This window comes from Silurus aristotelis, assembly GCF_946808225.1.
Source record: "Silurus aristotelis genome assembly, chromosome: 4".
NCBI classification, from domain to species: Eukaryota; Metazoa; Chordata; class Actinopteri; order Siluriformes; family Siluridae; genus Silurus; species Silurus aristotelis.
Window position 1 is genome coordinate 11,409,566 of NC_139577.1, and position 15,837 is coordinate 11,425,402.

General features: G+C 37.8%; 1 protein-coding gene across 1 annotated transcript in view; it reads left to right on the top strand.

The window, feature by feature from the left end:
• prkn (parkin RBR E3 ubiquitin protein ligase) overlaps nucleotides 1-15,837 on the top strand; it is a 162,550-nt gene that overhangs the window by 145,094 nt on the left and 1,619 nt on the right. Inside the window, 2 exon segments of the mRNA XM_083540027.1 lie at nucleotides 13,004-13,090; nucleotides 14,417-14,534. Of these exon segments, the coding sequence (XP_083396153.1) occupies nucleotides 13,004-13,090; nucleotides 14,417-14,534 (205 nt within the window).

Genomic DNA, 15,837 nt, shown 5'->3' on the forward strand with positions numbered 1-15,837 from the left:
TTTTGTTTAGTCTACGCCTCACACTTTAAGTGCATTTTTTTTTATTATTTTAACTTGAAAACACACATAACAATGACATTGGTATTAAAAAAAAAAGAAACTAGATTTAGTGCAGTGTCACTGGGGCTAAGAACTGCGTACTGGAAATAAGATTTGAAGTGTGTTGTAAAACTCAGATTTTGTTTTGCGCATGCACAAAATTCCTGCCACTTCCTGGATGCTTTATTGTTTTATGTGCAGCTTCAAGAATTTCTCTTAGAGTTTTTCTTAGTTGCTTTGGAGCGTTTGTCATATCAGAAATGAAATTCTTAAAATTACTTGTTCAGTCTCCACATCATTTAGTCACTTGTGCTCATCATAATCATAAACATTTCTTGTTGCTTTGATCAAGTTGCAAATGCTTTGCTACCTTCATTTAATGGATTGTGTACAATTGTCTGCTGTTTCCTACATTATCAGGTGTTTGTCATGTTGATCAAAATATATTATACTGGTTTCACCTAAATAGTCTTAACCCCCAAAACATCTCAACATCAGTTCATTGCATTAGTCATTGAATGGAAATGGTTAAACCAGTTTCTCAACCAGTTTTAATGGTTAAACCAGTTTGTCATCATCTGTCATTTAAAATTTCTATTCAACTTTTTTTTGTAAATGTGTTGAATTGATGAATTGTGCAGATGAATCTTAAATGTCACTAATGAAGGATTATGAATGGCATCAGATCAACCAATAATCAACTAGTTCTGATCAAAGTTGTCAAAGGTGAAAACAGGTCAAAGGTGAATCTTGTGAATCATCAATTGGAGAGTGTATACAGTAAACATAGAATTGTAAATTCTGAAAATGGATGAACAACTAAGAAACAAAGGAACACTTGTACAGTAAAAGTGTGAATCCTGTCCGGTCTCTTGCAATCAATATAAATCAAATATGCAATTATAAAAATTAATTTGTGCTGCTGAAATTCACAGATACCAAACAAAAGGAAGTCGAATTTTGTGCATTTTCAGTCACTGTGATCCAAACCATAGTTTATATTAAGAAATCCCTGAAACTGTGCGCCATCCTACTGACGAACCGTCACATGACGAACCATTTTGATTATCTTGTTTGTGAACAATGACGAAGGAACTTTTTATTCTAAAGGATATGATGTGATTACTGACACAAATATTTAATTTTGAGAGATGAACTAAGGATTTTGAGAAAAGTACAGGCTTTTTGCACTGTACTTATTTTTTTGTGCTAATATTAAGGATGATTCGAGAAATGCTCCAAAACAGCTGAGAAAAACTGTAAAAGAAAAGAATCCTGACAATTCCACATATTGAGGGATTGAATGAATGAAGAATGAAAGGAATGCAGATGTTTGTTAAAGTATGTTAAAATAAGTAAGACAGTTGAGTCTAGACACTAGAAATATTTTTAGAAAATTAAAGATTAAATGTAAAACGCACACATACTCACACTTATATACATTAATTACCCAAATGGGGTCTAACAAATGTAAACTTTTTTATAAATTCTTTCTATTTATTTAATTTTCTTTAATTAATTACATTGATTGCTCAATTTAATCAATGTAATAAAAAGTGCATTGCATTAATTTGAATTATTTATTTTTATTTTTATATATTTTCAAGAACTTTAGGAACTTAAACTTGGGCTCACTAATAATTGTATGTTCTTTAATAATAAAACCCACATAATTCAATTTATCTTAAAGGAATTCTCTAATAGAAATTTTGCCAACCTCTCATCATACCTAACCATTAATGTTAAAAACTTTTTAACGTTTTATATTGATAGTGGTCTTAAACTAGACAAACAAGTCATTAGCACCAGGTTCTTTCACCTATGCCAGTTAACCAAAGTCAAACAATTGTGAAGTAGAGATAGCTTTAAAATAGTCATTCACGCTTTCTTTTCCACATGTATTCCTCGATTTCTGCAACTCACTGTACAGTATGTCGGGCCACCTCTCTCCTCAATCTCTCGTCTTTAGATGGTTGAAAAGGCAGCTGCCTGTCTGCTCACGGGTGGCTATATATATATATATATATATATATATATATATATACAGTGAGGAAAATAAGTATTTGAACACCCTGCTATTTTGCAAGTTCTCCCACTTAGAAATCATGGAGGGGTCTAAAATTGTCATCGTAGGTGCATGTCCACTGTGAGAGACAAAATCTAAAAAAAAAAATCCAGAAGTCACAATGTATGATTTTTTAACTATTTATTTGTATGATACAGCTGCAAATAAGTATTTGAACACCTGAGAAAGTCAATGTTAATATTTGGTACAGTAGCCTTTGTTTGCAATTACAGAGGTCAAACGTTTCCTGTAGTTTTTCACCAGGTTTGCACACACTGCAGGAGAGATTTTGGCCCACTCCTCCACACAGATCTTCTCTAGATCAGTCAGGTTTCTGGCCTGTCGCTGAGAAACATGGAGTTTGAGCTCCCTCCAAAGATTCTCTATTGGGTTTAGGTCTGGAGACTGGCTAGGCCATACCAGAACCTTGATATGCTTCTTACAGAGCCACTCCTTGGTTATCCTGGCTGTGTGCTTCGGGTCATTGTCATGTTGGAAGACCCAGCCTCGACCCATCTTCAATGCTCTAACTGAGGGAAGGAGGTTGTTCCCCAAAATCTCGCAATACATGGCCCCGGTCATCCTCTCCTTAATACAGTGCAGTCGCCCTGTCCCATGTGCAGAAAAACACCCCCAAAGCATGATGCTACCACCCCCATGCTTCACAGTAGGGATGGTGTTCTTGGGATGGTACTCATCATTCTTCTTCCTTCAGACACGTTTAGTGGAATTATGACCCAAAAATTCTATTTTGGTCTCATCTGACCACATGACTTTCTCCCATGACTCCTCTGGATCATCCAAATGGTCATTGGCAAACTTAAGACGTGCCTGAAAATGTGCTGGTGTAAGCAGGGGAACCTTCCGTACCATGCATGATTTCAAACCATGACGTCTTAGTGTATTACCAACAGTAACCTTGGAAACGGTGGTCCCAGCTCTTTTCAGGTCATTGACCAGCTCCTCCCGTGTAGTTCTGGGCTGATTTCTCACCTTCCTTAGGATCATTAAGACCCCACGAGGTGAGATCTTGCATGGAGCCCCAGTCCGAGGGAGATTGACAGTCATGTTTAGTTTCTTCCATTTTCTAATGATTGCTCCAACAGAGGACCTTTTTTCACCAAGCTGCTTGGCAATTTCCCGTAGCCCTTTCCAGCCTTGTGGAGGTGTACAATTTTGTCTCTAGTGTCTTTGGACAGCTCTTTGGTCTTGGCCATGTTAGTAGTTGGATTCTTACTGATTGTATGGGGTGGACAGGTGTCTTTATGCAGCTAACGACCTCAAACAGGTGCATCTAATTTAGGATAATAAATGTAGTGGAGGTGGACATTTTAAAGGCAGACTAACAGGTATTTGAGGGTCAGAATTCTGGCTGATAGACAGGTGTTCAAATACTTATTTGCAGCTGTATCATACAAATAAATAGTTTAAAAATTCATACTTAGTGATTTCTGGATTTATTTTTTTAGATTATGTCTCTCACAGTGGACATGCACCTACGATGACAATTTCAGACCCCTCCATGATTTCTAAGTGGGAGAACTTGCAAAATAGCAGCGTGTTCAAATACTTATTTTCCTCACTGTATATATATATATATATATATATATATATATATATATATACGCACACATTATATACACATATATACATTAATGTGAACTGTTGGGCTGAATGTACAGTAAGGTATATAAAGATAAAATAGTGCAGATATACGTAAAGCACAATATATGTGGCGAATGAGGAGTATAAAAGATATACTATGTAATATGTACATTGTATATATAATTGTACAGAAGTTATATACAGTGATCTAATGGTGTAGTGTAGAGTTCAGTAGTGTGATAGTGGATGGAAAAAAGCTGTTTTTGAACCTGCTGGTTCTGGTGCGTATGTTTCTGTATCTCCTTCTTGATGGAAGGAAGTTCAACAGTTATGAGAGAACTTTGAAGACTGACCCTCTGAACAGCATTCGAAATCTAGAATATTTTTAGATAAATCTTTGTTCTCAGATACAGAAATTTTTTAACCCTGTTATCAGTCTACCCACTAACAGTTCATCTGCTACTGACCTCTGACCTCTTTGCTTTATTGTGGCTTCATTTCTCTCTGCTGCTTATTTTACTCGTATTGTCCGATCACATAGCGATTAGAGTGTAATTGCCACACCATTTGCATGATGTTTTCTAATTAGCCAGTTGATTAAAGTTTAGAGTGCTGTCCGGAAACCATTAGCACTGACTGATTGCATGTTTGCAAACACAAACCTCATCAGAGCAGGGAGGCAGTAAAGTACAGAGTGGAGGTTTAGGTCTACTTTATGTCCCAGTTAGAACCAATAGATGCTCTGTTATGCGTGTTAATGTGTCAGGAATAAACAGGAGGTATCCCTAATGTCGATATGTGACGCTGTTAGGGCATTTGCTATATTCTTTTCTGATTATTTACAATATTTGGAATGTTGTATTTGAATGCATTTGGCAACAATCTAATACTTTACATTATCATAAATTGAAACTGAAATGTAGCATTCTGCATTGGTCTTATATTTATTTACCCACATCAACAGTAGATTTTACATTTCTTCCACAACTGGATAATTTTCTTGTAATTAAGCTAAACCACCGTTTCTATTCTTCACCTGACTGCCGAGTATAATGTTATGGCATTATAGACCTAAATAATTGCAGCGTATGCCTAATATAACACCATCTGTGTATGTGGTTCAGGCAAAGTAAATACTGATTCCAATATATACCAGTTTTAAAAGCTGTTAGATTAAATGCCTGTGAGAAAAAACAATATTAGGACATTTTTTGTTTGTGTTTCAGATCCATTTAAAGTCTGATGTGGACAAATGTGTGTGTGTGTGTGTGTGTGTGTGTGTGTGTGTGTGTGTGTGTGTGTGTGTGTGTGTGTGTGAAACATGCATATATATATATATATATATATATATATATATATATATATATATATATATATATATATTTTTATATATATATATATATATGCTTCCTGGTTAGCGCTATTGATTCTTTAGCTTTAGCTTTAGTTTTCATATATGCGCAAAACAAATCTTATTTCCGGCACGCAGTGAGTCGCCACAGTGACACTGCGCAAACTCAATTTTTTTTTTAAACCTTGGCATTATTGTGCATATTATTATTTTTTTAATGATTAAAGCGATTAAAGTGCGTTTCGGAGACTAAATAAACTTGCGGTCCACCACTTAATACGTCCCTGAGGAAACTCAGGGATTTTAACTATGTACCAAACTGTGTACCAACATGAAAGCCCTGTACCAAAACCTTTGGTATGAATACCAACAATATATAACCTAATAAACCTAAGAATATACAGTGAGGAAAATAAGTATTTGAACACCCTGCTATTTTGCAAGTTCTCCCACTTAGAAATCATGGAGGGGTCTGAAATTGTCATCGTAGGTGCATGTCCAAAAAAAAAACAAAATCCAGAAATCACAATGTATGATTTTTAAACGATTTATTTGTATGATACAGCTGCAAATAAGTATTTGAACACCTGAGAAAGTCAATGTTAATATTTGGTACAGTAGCCTTTGTTTGCAATTACAGAGGTCAAACGGTTCCTGTAGTTTTTCACCAGGTTTGCACACACTGCAGGAGGAATTTTGGTCCATCTTCTCTAGATCAGTCAGGTTTCTGGCCTGTCGCTGAGAAACATGGAGTTTGAGCCCCCTCCAAAGATTCTCTATTGGGTTTAGGTCTGGAGACTGGCTAGGCCACGCCAGAACCTTGATATGCTTCTTACAGAGCCACTCCTTAGTTATCCTGGCTGTGTGCTTCGGGTCATTGTCATGTTGGAAGACCCAGCCTCGACCCATCTACAATGCTCTATCTGAGAGAAGGAGGTTGTTCCCCAAAATCTCGCAATACATGGCCCTGGTCATCCTCTCCTTAATACAGTGCAGTCGCCCTGTCCCATGTGCAGAAAAACACCGCCAAAGCATGATGCTACCACCCCCATGCTTCACAGTAGGGATGGTGTTCTTGGGATGGTACTCATCATACTTCTTCCTCCAAACACTGTTAGTGGAATTATGACCCAAAAGTTCTATTTTGGTCTCATCTGACCACATGACTTTCTCCCATGACTCCCCTGGATCATCCAAATGGTAATTGGCAAACTTAAGACGTGCCTGGACATGTGCTGGTTTAAGCAGGGGAACCTTCCGTGCCATGCATGATTTCAAACCATGACGTCTTAGTGTATTACCAACAGTAACCTTGGAAACGGTGGTCCCAGCTCTATTCAGGTCATTGACCAGCTCCTCCCGTGTAGTTCTGGGCTGATTTCTCACCTTCCTTAGGATCATTGAGACCCCACGAGGTGAGATCTTGCATGGAGCCCCAGTTCGAGGGAGATTGACAGTCATGTTTAGCTTCTTCCATTTTCTAATGATTGCTCCAACAGTGGACCTTTTTTCACCAAGCTGCTTGGCAATTTCCCCGTAGCCCTTTCCAGCCTTGTGGAGGTGTACAATTTTGTCTCTAGTGTCTTTGGACAGCTCTTTGGTCTTGGCCATGTTAGTAGTTGGATTCTTACTGATTGTATGGGGTGGACAGGTGTCTTTATGCAGCTAACGACCTCAAACAGGTGCATCTAATTTAGGATAATAAATGTAGTGGAGGTGGACATTTTAAAGGCAGACTAACAGGTCTTTGAGGGTCAGAATTCTAGCTGATGGACAGGTGTTCAAATACTTATTTGCAGCTGTATCATACAAATAAATAGTTTAAAAATCATATATTGTGATTTCTGGATTTTTTTTTTTAGATTATGTCTCTCACAGTGGACATGCACCTACGATGACAATTTCAGACCCCTCCATGATTTCTAAGTGGGAGAACTTGCAAAATAGCAGGGTGTTCAAATACTTATTTTCCTCACTGTGTATATATATATATATATATATATATATATATATATATATATATATATATATATATATATATATATATATATATATAATTGTGTGTATATTACACTGAAACAGACATTCATTCATTTGCTCACTTGTCTGATTGTTATTCTGCTGTTGTCAAGATGAGAAAGCTCTGTCACCAACCACAGAGTCACACAGCTCCTCCTAAGGGGGTTCTCAGATTTTTCCCAAACGAACTGTAAGATAGAATCTCTCCAGCAGGACCTAGGTCAGTCTCAAGGTTTATGTGCAGTGGCACATTTCTAATACAGCTCCAGAGGAAGTTAATAAGGTGGCATCCTTGGAAGGGGCCAAACCTTGGCTCCCAACAGGCTCCAAGGCTCTCAACAGTCTTGCCCTATCCCAGAGAGTAATCTCATTTTTACCACCAGTACTGGTAGTCTTATTCTTTTGATCTCTACCTGCAGTCTCTTGATTACAGGGAAAGGACAGGTACAGAGTTTGATCAGTTAATAGAGAGTTTTATCCACAGGCTGAGCTCTTGCTTTAGCGTCACAGCCTGGTACAGTGACTCTGGCATCGCCTTGCTTCATTCGACATTTTCAGAACTGTCTTTTTTCATCCTTTGTGTTCGCTTCTGCTTGGCCTGGCTGCCAGGTTGCCAGTATTGGAATGGTCACTGCAGGCAGTGCTGGATCTGGATAAGGATAAAGGCTTTATTGGAGTTGGCCTTCAAGCTCATACACACCCTATATCCTTCGCTAGTCCTATACATACTGAGGGGCTTATATTTCATATGAAGGTCCTACAGAGAGGGCAGGTAAACTATGAAGGTGTGTAAAAGAGATATGAATAGCTGGCCCCACAAATTTGTATTGCTTATTGCACTAGTCACACAAGCGGCAAGTTTTTACTACCTTTATTACTTTTCTGTAGCTTCTCAAGCAGTCTTAAGAAAAAAAAATGAAGCAAAAAACCCTTCTCACTTCAGGTTTATTAAATGCCAATATGAATGTAAATAGTGCCACTGTGCCCCTAGTGTAAGAGATCCATTACATTACATACCACTTTATTGATATTGCTCATATTGTTTTTATTTCGAGGTATCTTATATTGCTTTAGGAATTATGTCTAGGCTAATGATCTTGATGTGTGTGAGGGGAAAACTCCCTTATCGTGTCATTGGTATTTTAATCAACTTATTGTGTATGTCTGGTTAATTTTTTTCCATAAGTGTGTGTGACTTGGGGTAGTATTGGTGGTGGAGATGGAGAAAAGAGATCTCCATTATCTCTCCCTAAGCCTTCATAAGTAGAGCTGTGACAGACTGCCAGACCTGCTTGTGCTATTACTGAGACTAAAGAACGACTAAAGGGTTGCTTTTATGTTTGTAAGAGCACCTATGTGCATCTTGATATGCGAGAGTTGCACCATAGCTCTTATCGGATACACAGTGCACGCAGATGTGTGTAGTCATGGTATTTTAATATTTCAATGTTTTTTCAGCATAATCTTGGTCTGTTCCATTTGTAGCGTACTTGTTACCATGGGAATCAATTTTGACACGAGTTCCTGTACTAAGAGATGAAAAACAACAAAATTCAATAAAATGCCTCCTTAAAAATGGGTGTCTCAGGGCAGCAGTAGACTTCTGTCAATAAACCTGCAGTATAGGGCGATATATTTATAATATATATATTAAAAACTGCAATAATTACATTTCAGTGTTAAAATTCCTTGAAGGTTTTTTGGGGGGATGATTAATGCTGCTTTCTACCACTGCAAATGCAGGCAATGTTATTATTATTATTTACATTTTCTGCATTATTTTATCGTATCCCGTTGAAACAACATGTTTTATAGGCTGTTTCTTAGATTTTGTTTTGAGCTTTTTTTGCAGGACAGTACAACATGTCTGAATTGTTTCATAAGTATTCACTCCCCCCCCTAGATCAGTATGTGTAGAATTAATTTTGGACTGCATTTACAGCTGCAGGTCAGCTGAGACACATTATATGGAGAAAAGTATAAAAACACCTGACCTTTTACACCATATGTGGTTCTTCCCCAAAATGTTTTCACAAACCTGGAGGCAGACAGGTATATAGGACATCTTTGGATGCAGTAAAAATAATTTAAACTAGGAGAACCAAACCTGTACCAGCATGACACAAAGCAAACTCCATGAAGATATGATTTACATTGTATGGAGTGGAAGATCATGACTGGTCTTCTAGAGAGCTGTGACCTATTGAACACTTTTGGACTGAATGTTAACAACGACTAAACCCCAGGCCTCCTTACCTCACCTACATCAGTTCCTGACTTTACTAACAAATTTCTGTTTGAATGAGCACAAATCTCCACAATCTAGTGGAACATCTTCCCAGAAGAGTGGAGGTTATTATAACACTAAATAGGTTCTAAATGTGGAATGGGATGTCCATAAAAAGCACATATGTATCTTATGGTCAGGTGTCGACAAAAATTGTCTATACTATGTGTCTCTTTGTTAACTTATTGTGCAAAACTGGATTCTGATGTTTTTGCTAGTTATTCCTAGCAAAATTACATATATAGCATTTGGCTGATGCTCTTATTTAGAGTGACTTACAATTATCTAATTTATACTATACTTATAGCAGTTTAGGTTTAGGGGCAGCTTGGTGGTGCTGGAATTTGACCTCACAACCTTCCAATCAGAAGTTTAACAGTTTAACCACTGAGCTTCCCCCCTGCCACTGACTCCCCATAGATCAGCAACAGACCATCAGATTGAGGTCTTGACTTTGACTGGCGTATTCTAACCCATAAAGGTTATTGGTTCTGAACAGCTGTAGTGCAGCTGTGGTGTCATGCTCAGGGTCACTGTCCTGCCAGAAGCTGGACCTTGTAGTCTCTATAAAGAAATCATTCTATCAAATCATTTTTCTAGTCCCTGATGATGAATCTCCTCACCACATGATGCTACCACTGCTATGTTCTTAGGGTGATAAACAAAGGTGGGTTGCAAACCATTGTTTTAAAGTCAGAACATCAAAAGGGAATGTTTTTTTTTTTTATGTTTATCAGGCAAGAAATTGTTTAAATTTGCTATTTTTTTTATTTGTAAATCATTTTGTAGACTTTCATAGTTTTGTTATTTTGTAGTTTAGATTTTTCCATTTAGATTTTAGATTCGATTCGATTCAACTTGATTGTCATTGTGCAATTGAGCCAATGAAATGCAGTTATCATCTAAACAAAAGTGCATACGTGGCCTATTTCCAATCAATAGCAATGTGGTAAATGAGTGATGGGTGCATATATACAGTGGTGAGAATGAATAATGTACAGAAGGTGCAGTAGGTAGTAAGATTGTATATTAGAGATGTAACGGTACACAAAATTCACGGTTCCCACCTCGTTTTTTTAAGTCACGGTTCGGTTTATTTTCGGGACGGTTAGGGGGAAGGAAAGCAAAACATAAAATAGCTTGTCAGGTTTTAATAACACAGTTTTTTTTTTATTGAGAACTCTTGTGAACATCAACAGCTTACATTTTTAAAACAATTTTATTTAAAATGCCTGCTTGGTTAAATAATATATAAAATAATATTTTATAATATGTTATGATATAAAAAATTAAATATCAAAAAAGATTTTATAGAATTAGCAAAGAATAAGCAATTTATTGATTAACTTGAGTAATTGGTTAAATTGGCACAAATGAAATTGATAAAATAAAATAAAGTAAATGGAAAATTTTTATTAAATAGTTTACAATTGTTAGACCCGATTTGGGTAATGCAGATGTGTGTGTGTGTGTGTGTGTGTGTGTGTGTGTGTGTGTGTGTGTGTGTGTGTGTGTGTGTGTGTGTGTGTGTGTGTGTGTGTGTGTGTGTGTGTGTGTGTTTTACATTTGATATAGAATTTTTTAAAGATATGTTCTTCTTAACTGTTCTATGTATTTCAGCAAACTTTAACAAATGTCTTCATTTTCTTCCATCCTTCATTTATTCACTCCCTCGACAGGATTTTCTCCATTTAATAGAAATTCTTGAAGCTGGACATAAAACGCTAAAGAATCCATATGACTTGACTGTCATCAAAAAACATTGGTAAAGGCAGGAAGTGGTGTGATTTTGTGCACTTTTTCGTTTTACAACGAACTACAATCGTACTTCTGGTACAGTGACACTGCGCTTACTCTAGCTTATTTTTTAAACCCCTGGTATTGTTGTGTATGTTTTCAAGTTTAATAATAATAAAAAAACAAAAACAGTGACATTGCGCTTAAAGTGTGAGGTTGAGACTAAACAAACTTGCGGTCTATTTGTGAGGGAACTCAGATTCTTTCCACACTGAATCATGTGTGTGTGTGTGTGTGTGTGTGTGTGTGTGTGTGTGTGTGTGTGTGTGTGTGTGTGTGTGTGTGTGTGTGTGTGTGTGTGTGTGTGTGTGTGTGTGTGTGTGTGTGTGTGTGTGTGTGTGTTTAATAGAGATACAGCAGAGTTGAAGCAAAGAAATTACAGATCAGAAAACACTCACTATTGGCTTTTACTACTTCACCCCTGCCGGTTTATTTAATACAAACTGTCTTGTTCCTGTCAGATCTTATGTTTACTCTTATCACACACACACACACACACACACACACACATACATACATACATAGACAGACAAAACACAGAAATTTTTAGGTCAATTAAAGCTTAATTTTTTTTGGTGTGTGATGCCCACATCTGTGTGTGTGTGTGTGTACAAACAGGCATGCATATAGAAGTGTGTGTGTGTGTGTGTGTGTGTGTGTGTGTGTGTGTGTGTGTGTGTGTGTGTGTGTGTATTTACACGTGGGTGTTAGTTGGATGCACTCCTTTGTTTAATCACTCCCCCATGCAAACGCATAAAGACATTAAAAATGCTCCATGCGTGAGACGAAACTACAAAGTGCTTTTCTTCCCACACTGACAAACCATCATCTCAGCCTTCTGAAGCCACAGTCGGCTGATGAAATGACTGCTGAGGACGCAGACGACGACGATTATGATGGCGCTGATGAGGAACTCGACTCTGAATAGTGTATTTGTAGCAGGGGGATGGGAAAAATTTGGTGGTCTGGGACAGCATGGGTTAAAAACGTCAGTCAAATATTTTTTTTTCTTCGTCCTTGTCACTAGCTATGGAGTAGGAAAACAGAAATATCTGTCACTGTTGTGAGCAAGAACAAGCAAAATGAATGTGAGATTGAAAGAGAGAGAAAGAGAACACACCAGCTCTCCTTCTTCACACTTACTACGTTTGAGAAAGAGCCAAATCAGTGCTGCGCCTCAAAGGTGCTGCCAGGCTAAAAAACACAAGAGGAACGCTCTAATCCCTGTGTAGTAGACCATCAAATGACAGCGTAAGTGACAGTTGTTTTCGAACCTGACAAAATGGCACCACCTTGTGTTTCCCTAGCGTTTTTGCACTGTTGAAAGTTTGCTAATATGGCCAAAATATACGACTTATAACAAGGTGCACTTTTCATATATTTTCAAATACAGTAAATATTTAGCATTATTCACTTATATTAAAAAAAAAAATCAAGTAATCAAAAGTATTTGCCAAACTTCTGTTTCTAATTAAATCTTTAAAAAAAAAATCAGGAACTTAAGGTCAGTAACACTGAGTATAAAGAGAGCATTCATTTCTGTGGAAAGCAGTTCCCTGGATCGTATTCTGTTTTTAGGGGTGACAATACACGTAACATCCGCCTGTATTATGATATGAAATCTGCGTTAGATCTCTGAGGATGGGGGCTGGAACCCCTGTGATTTTGTATGCTGCTGTGGGTTTTCCTTTAGTGACTGGTTTCCTCTGCCATGTCATGCATCGTAGGCGGATTGTCATCTTTAATCCGTGTGTAATGTGTAAATGATTGTGTGTAAAATAGAATTGGTATAGAAAATAAATGGATGATATTGAAAAATTATTTGTTTTTTTTCTTGTAGTTTGTGTTCTGTCGGGACTGTAAGGAGGAGTACCATGAAAGCGAGTGTAGACTGCAGTCTGCCACTGCAACAGGAGGTCCAATGCAGGTATTCGACATACACGTACATTCACATATTAGCCATTCTTGATAGAAGTCAACAAATATTGTTATTCATTAATGCAAATATGGCCTCCACGGGTTGCATTACCCACAACATGCAAGGCTCACGATCAGCGGTGGAGGACAGTAAGGAAGCAAGTGTAATTAATTACTGTACTTAAGTAGCTTTTTCATGTATCTGTACTTAATTGAAGTGTTTTTTATTTGGGGAGACTTTTACTTTGCCTTCACTACATTTTAAAGTTAAATATTGTACTTTTTACTCCACTACATATTGCGAAGTGGATAAAAATGTAACTGGTCAATCACGCAGCAATTCTCCAAAGTTTTTACCTTGTTAATATTCAAAGTGCATCCGGAAATTATTCACAGCGCTTCACTTTTTCCACATTTTATGTTACAGCCTTATATCAAAATGGATTAAATTCATTCTTTTCCTTAAAATTCTACAAACAATAACACATTACGACAACGTGAAAGACGTGTATTTGAAATCTTTGCAAAATTGTGAAAAATTACATGTACATAAGTTTTCTTAAAATTAAGCTCAGGTGCATCCTGCTTCCACTGATCATCCTTGAGATGTTTCTACAACTTGATTGAAGTAAATTCAGTTGATTGGACATGATTTGTAAAGGCACACACACACACACACACACACACACACACACACACACACACACACACACACACACACATGTGTCTATATGAGGTCCCACAGTTAACAGTGCATGTCAGAGCACAAACCAAGCCATGAAGTCCAAGGAATTGTTTGACCTCAGAGACAGGATTGTATCAAGGCACAGATATGGAGAAGAGGAACAGAAAAATTTCTGCAGAATTGTAGGTACCAATGAGCACAGTGACCTTAATCATCCGTAAATGGAAGAAGTTTGGAACCACCAGGACTCTTCCTAGAGTGGCAAAACTGAGTGACCAGGGGAGAAGGTCCTTAGTCAGGGAGGTGACAAGAACCCGATGGTCACCCTGAAAGAGCTGCAGCATTTCTCTGTGGAGAGAGGAGAACCTTCCAGAAGAACAACCATCTCTGCAGCACCCCACCAATTAGGCTTGTATGGTAGAGTGGCCAGATGGTACCCACTGCTCAGTAAAAAGCACATGACAGCCTCCTATTTTGCACAGTACTGTATAATCAGAGTATAAAGTAGGTTTACTGGTCGGCTGTATTTTGTGCTTTTTCGGATTTGTCCGCCAGACCACATACTAATAAATTCATATACATAATATTCAAAGTTATATATTATTCTGATCGGGTTTCTCTTTTGCTCTGCTCTTGTGTGTTATGTGACAGGGTTATGTGGTTGATGAAGATGCTGCCCTGAGGTCCCGTTGGGAACAAGCCTCACAGGACACTATAAAAGAAACAACACGGCCCTGTCCCAAATGCAGAGTCCCTGTGGAGAAGAATGGTACACCCGTCTTCATTCCACTTCAACTTTGCTATGTGTTTTATTGGCTTCTCTCATATTTACGGTACAATGAGGGCAGACACCTTTTTTTGGTTATTATTTTTAGTGTATACTTCTGGTGCTTTTTTGTTTTTTACTTCAGATTTTTACACAAAAAGAAAAATAAATATTATTACAGTAAAAATATATACATCGTTCAGCCATATCGTGAATAACATTGGTTTTCTTGTAACAGTAACACCTGATATGCATGGTATATATTAGGCAGCAAGGGAACAAAGAGGTTCCTAAAGTTGATGTGTTGGAAGCAGAAAAAATATGGAAGGATCTGAGTGACTCAGCCAAATTGTAATGGGTGGACATCTGAGGCAGAGCATCTACGAAACAGCATACTCAGTTGCAGCTCATGGGTCCTCAAACCAGATAATGTACCAAAACAGAGTTAAAAGCACCCAAGAATTGCTAAGAACAAATTACTTGACTATTCTGCAGTGGCCTTCTATAAACCCTGATCTGGATGCTATCAAACCACTATGAGAAAAGTTGAAACATTGAATACGGAGAAGGCATCCTTCAAACTCGAGTCAGCTAAAGCAGTTTACTACCCCATACTAATCACCATTCTTTAAGAGTCCTGGGTAGACTAGACCATGTCTCGACTTACCATCTACATTGTAAGTTGGGGACATCCTGTATTAGGGTCCTATTATCTCTTTCCATATTATTATTAAGTATTTTGAATATTCTCTTAAATAAAAAAATAATAATATATATATATATATATATATCTTCCCGTGGGCTCACCACCTGCAGGAGGGACCGTAAGGGACGGTGCTGTGAGGATTGGGCAGCAGTCGAAGGCGTGGGCCTGCTTAGACTGCTGCCCCCGTGACCCGAATTACGGATAAGCGGGAGAAAATGACATGACATGATGACATATATATATATATATGGAATAAAACAACGATGGATGCCAATGATCTGCTATACTACTTCATCCCCACATACATTGGCAATCACAATGGTCACTTTGTAAAACAAATAAAAAAATATTTAGACGTTACTACATATCTTCTCTTTTTGTCTGCTCCCATTAGGGGCCGCCACACCGGATCATTCGTCTCGCTACCCCAATGCCCTCTACATCTGCCTCTTTCAAACCATCTACCTGCATGTCTTCCCTCACCACATCCATAAACCTCCTCCTTGGCCTTCCTCTTTTCCTCCTTCCTGGTGGCTCCATCCTCAGCATTCTCCTACCGATATACCCCATGTCCCTCCTCTGCACATGTGCAAACCATCT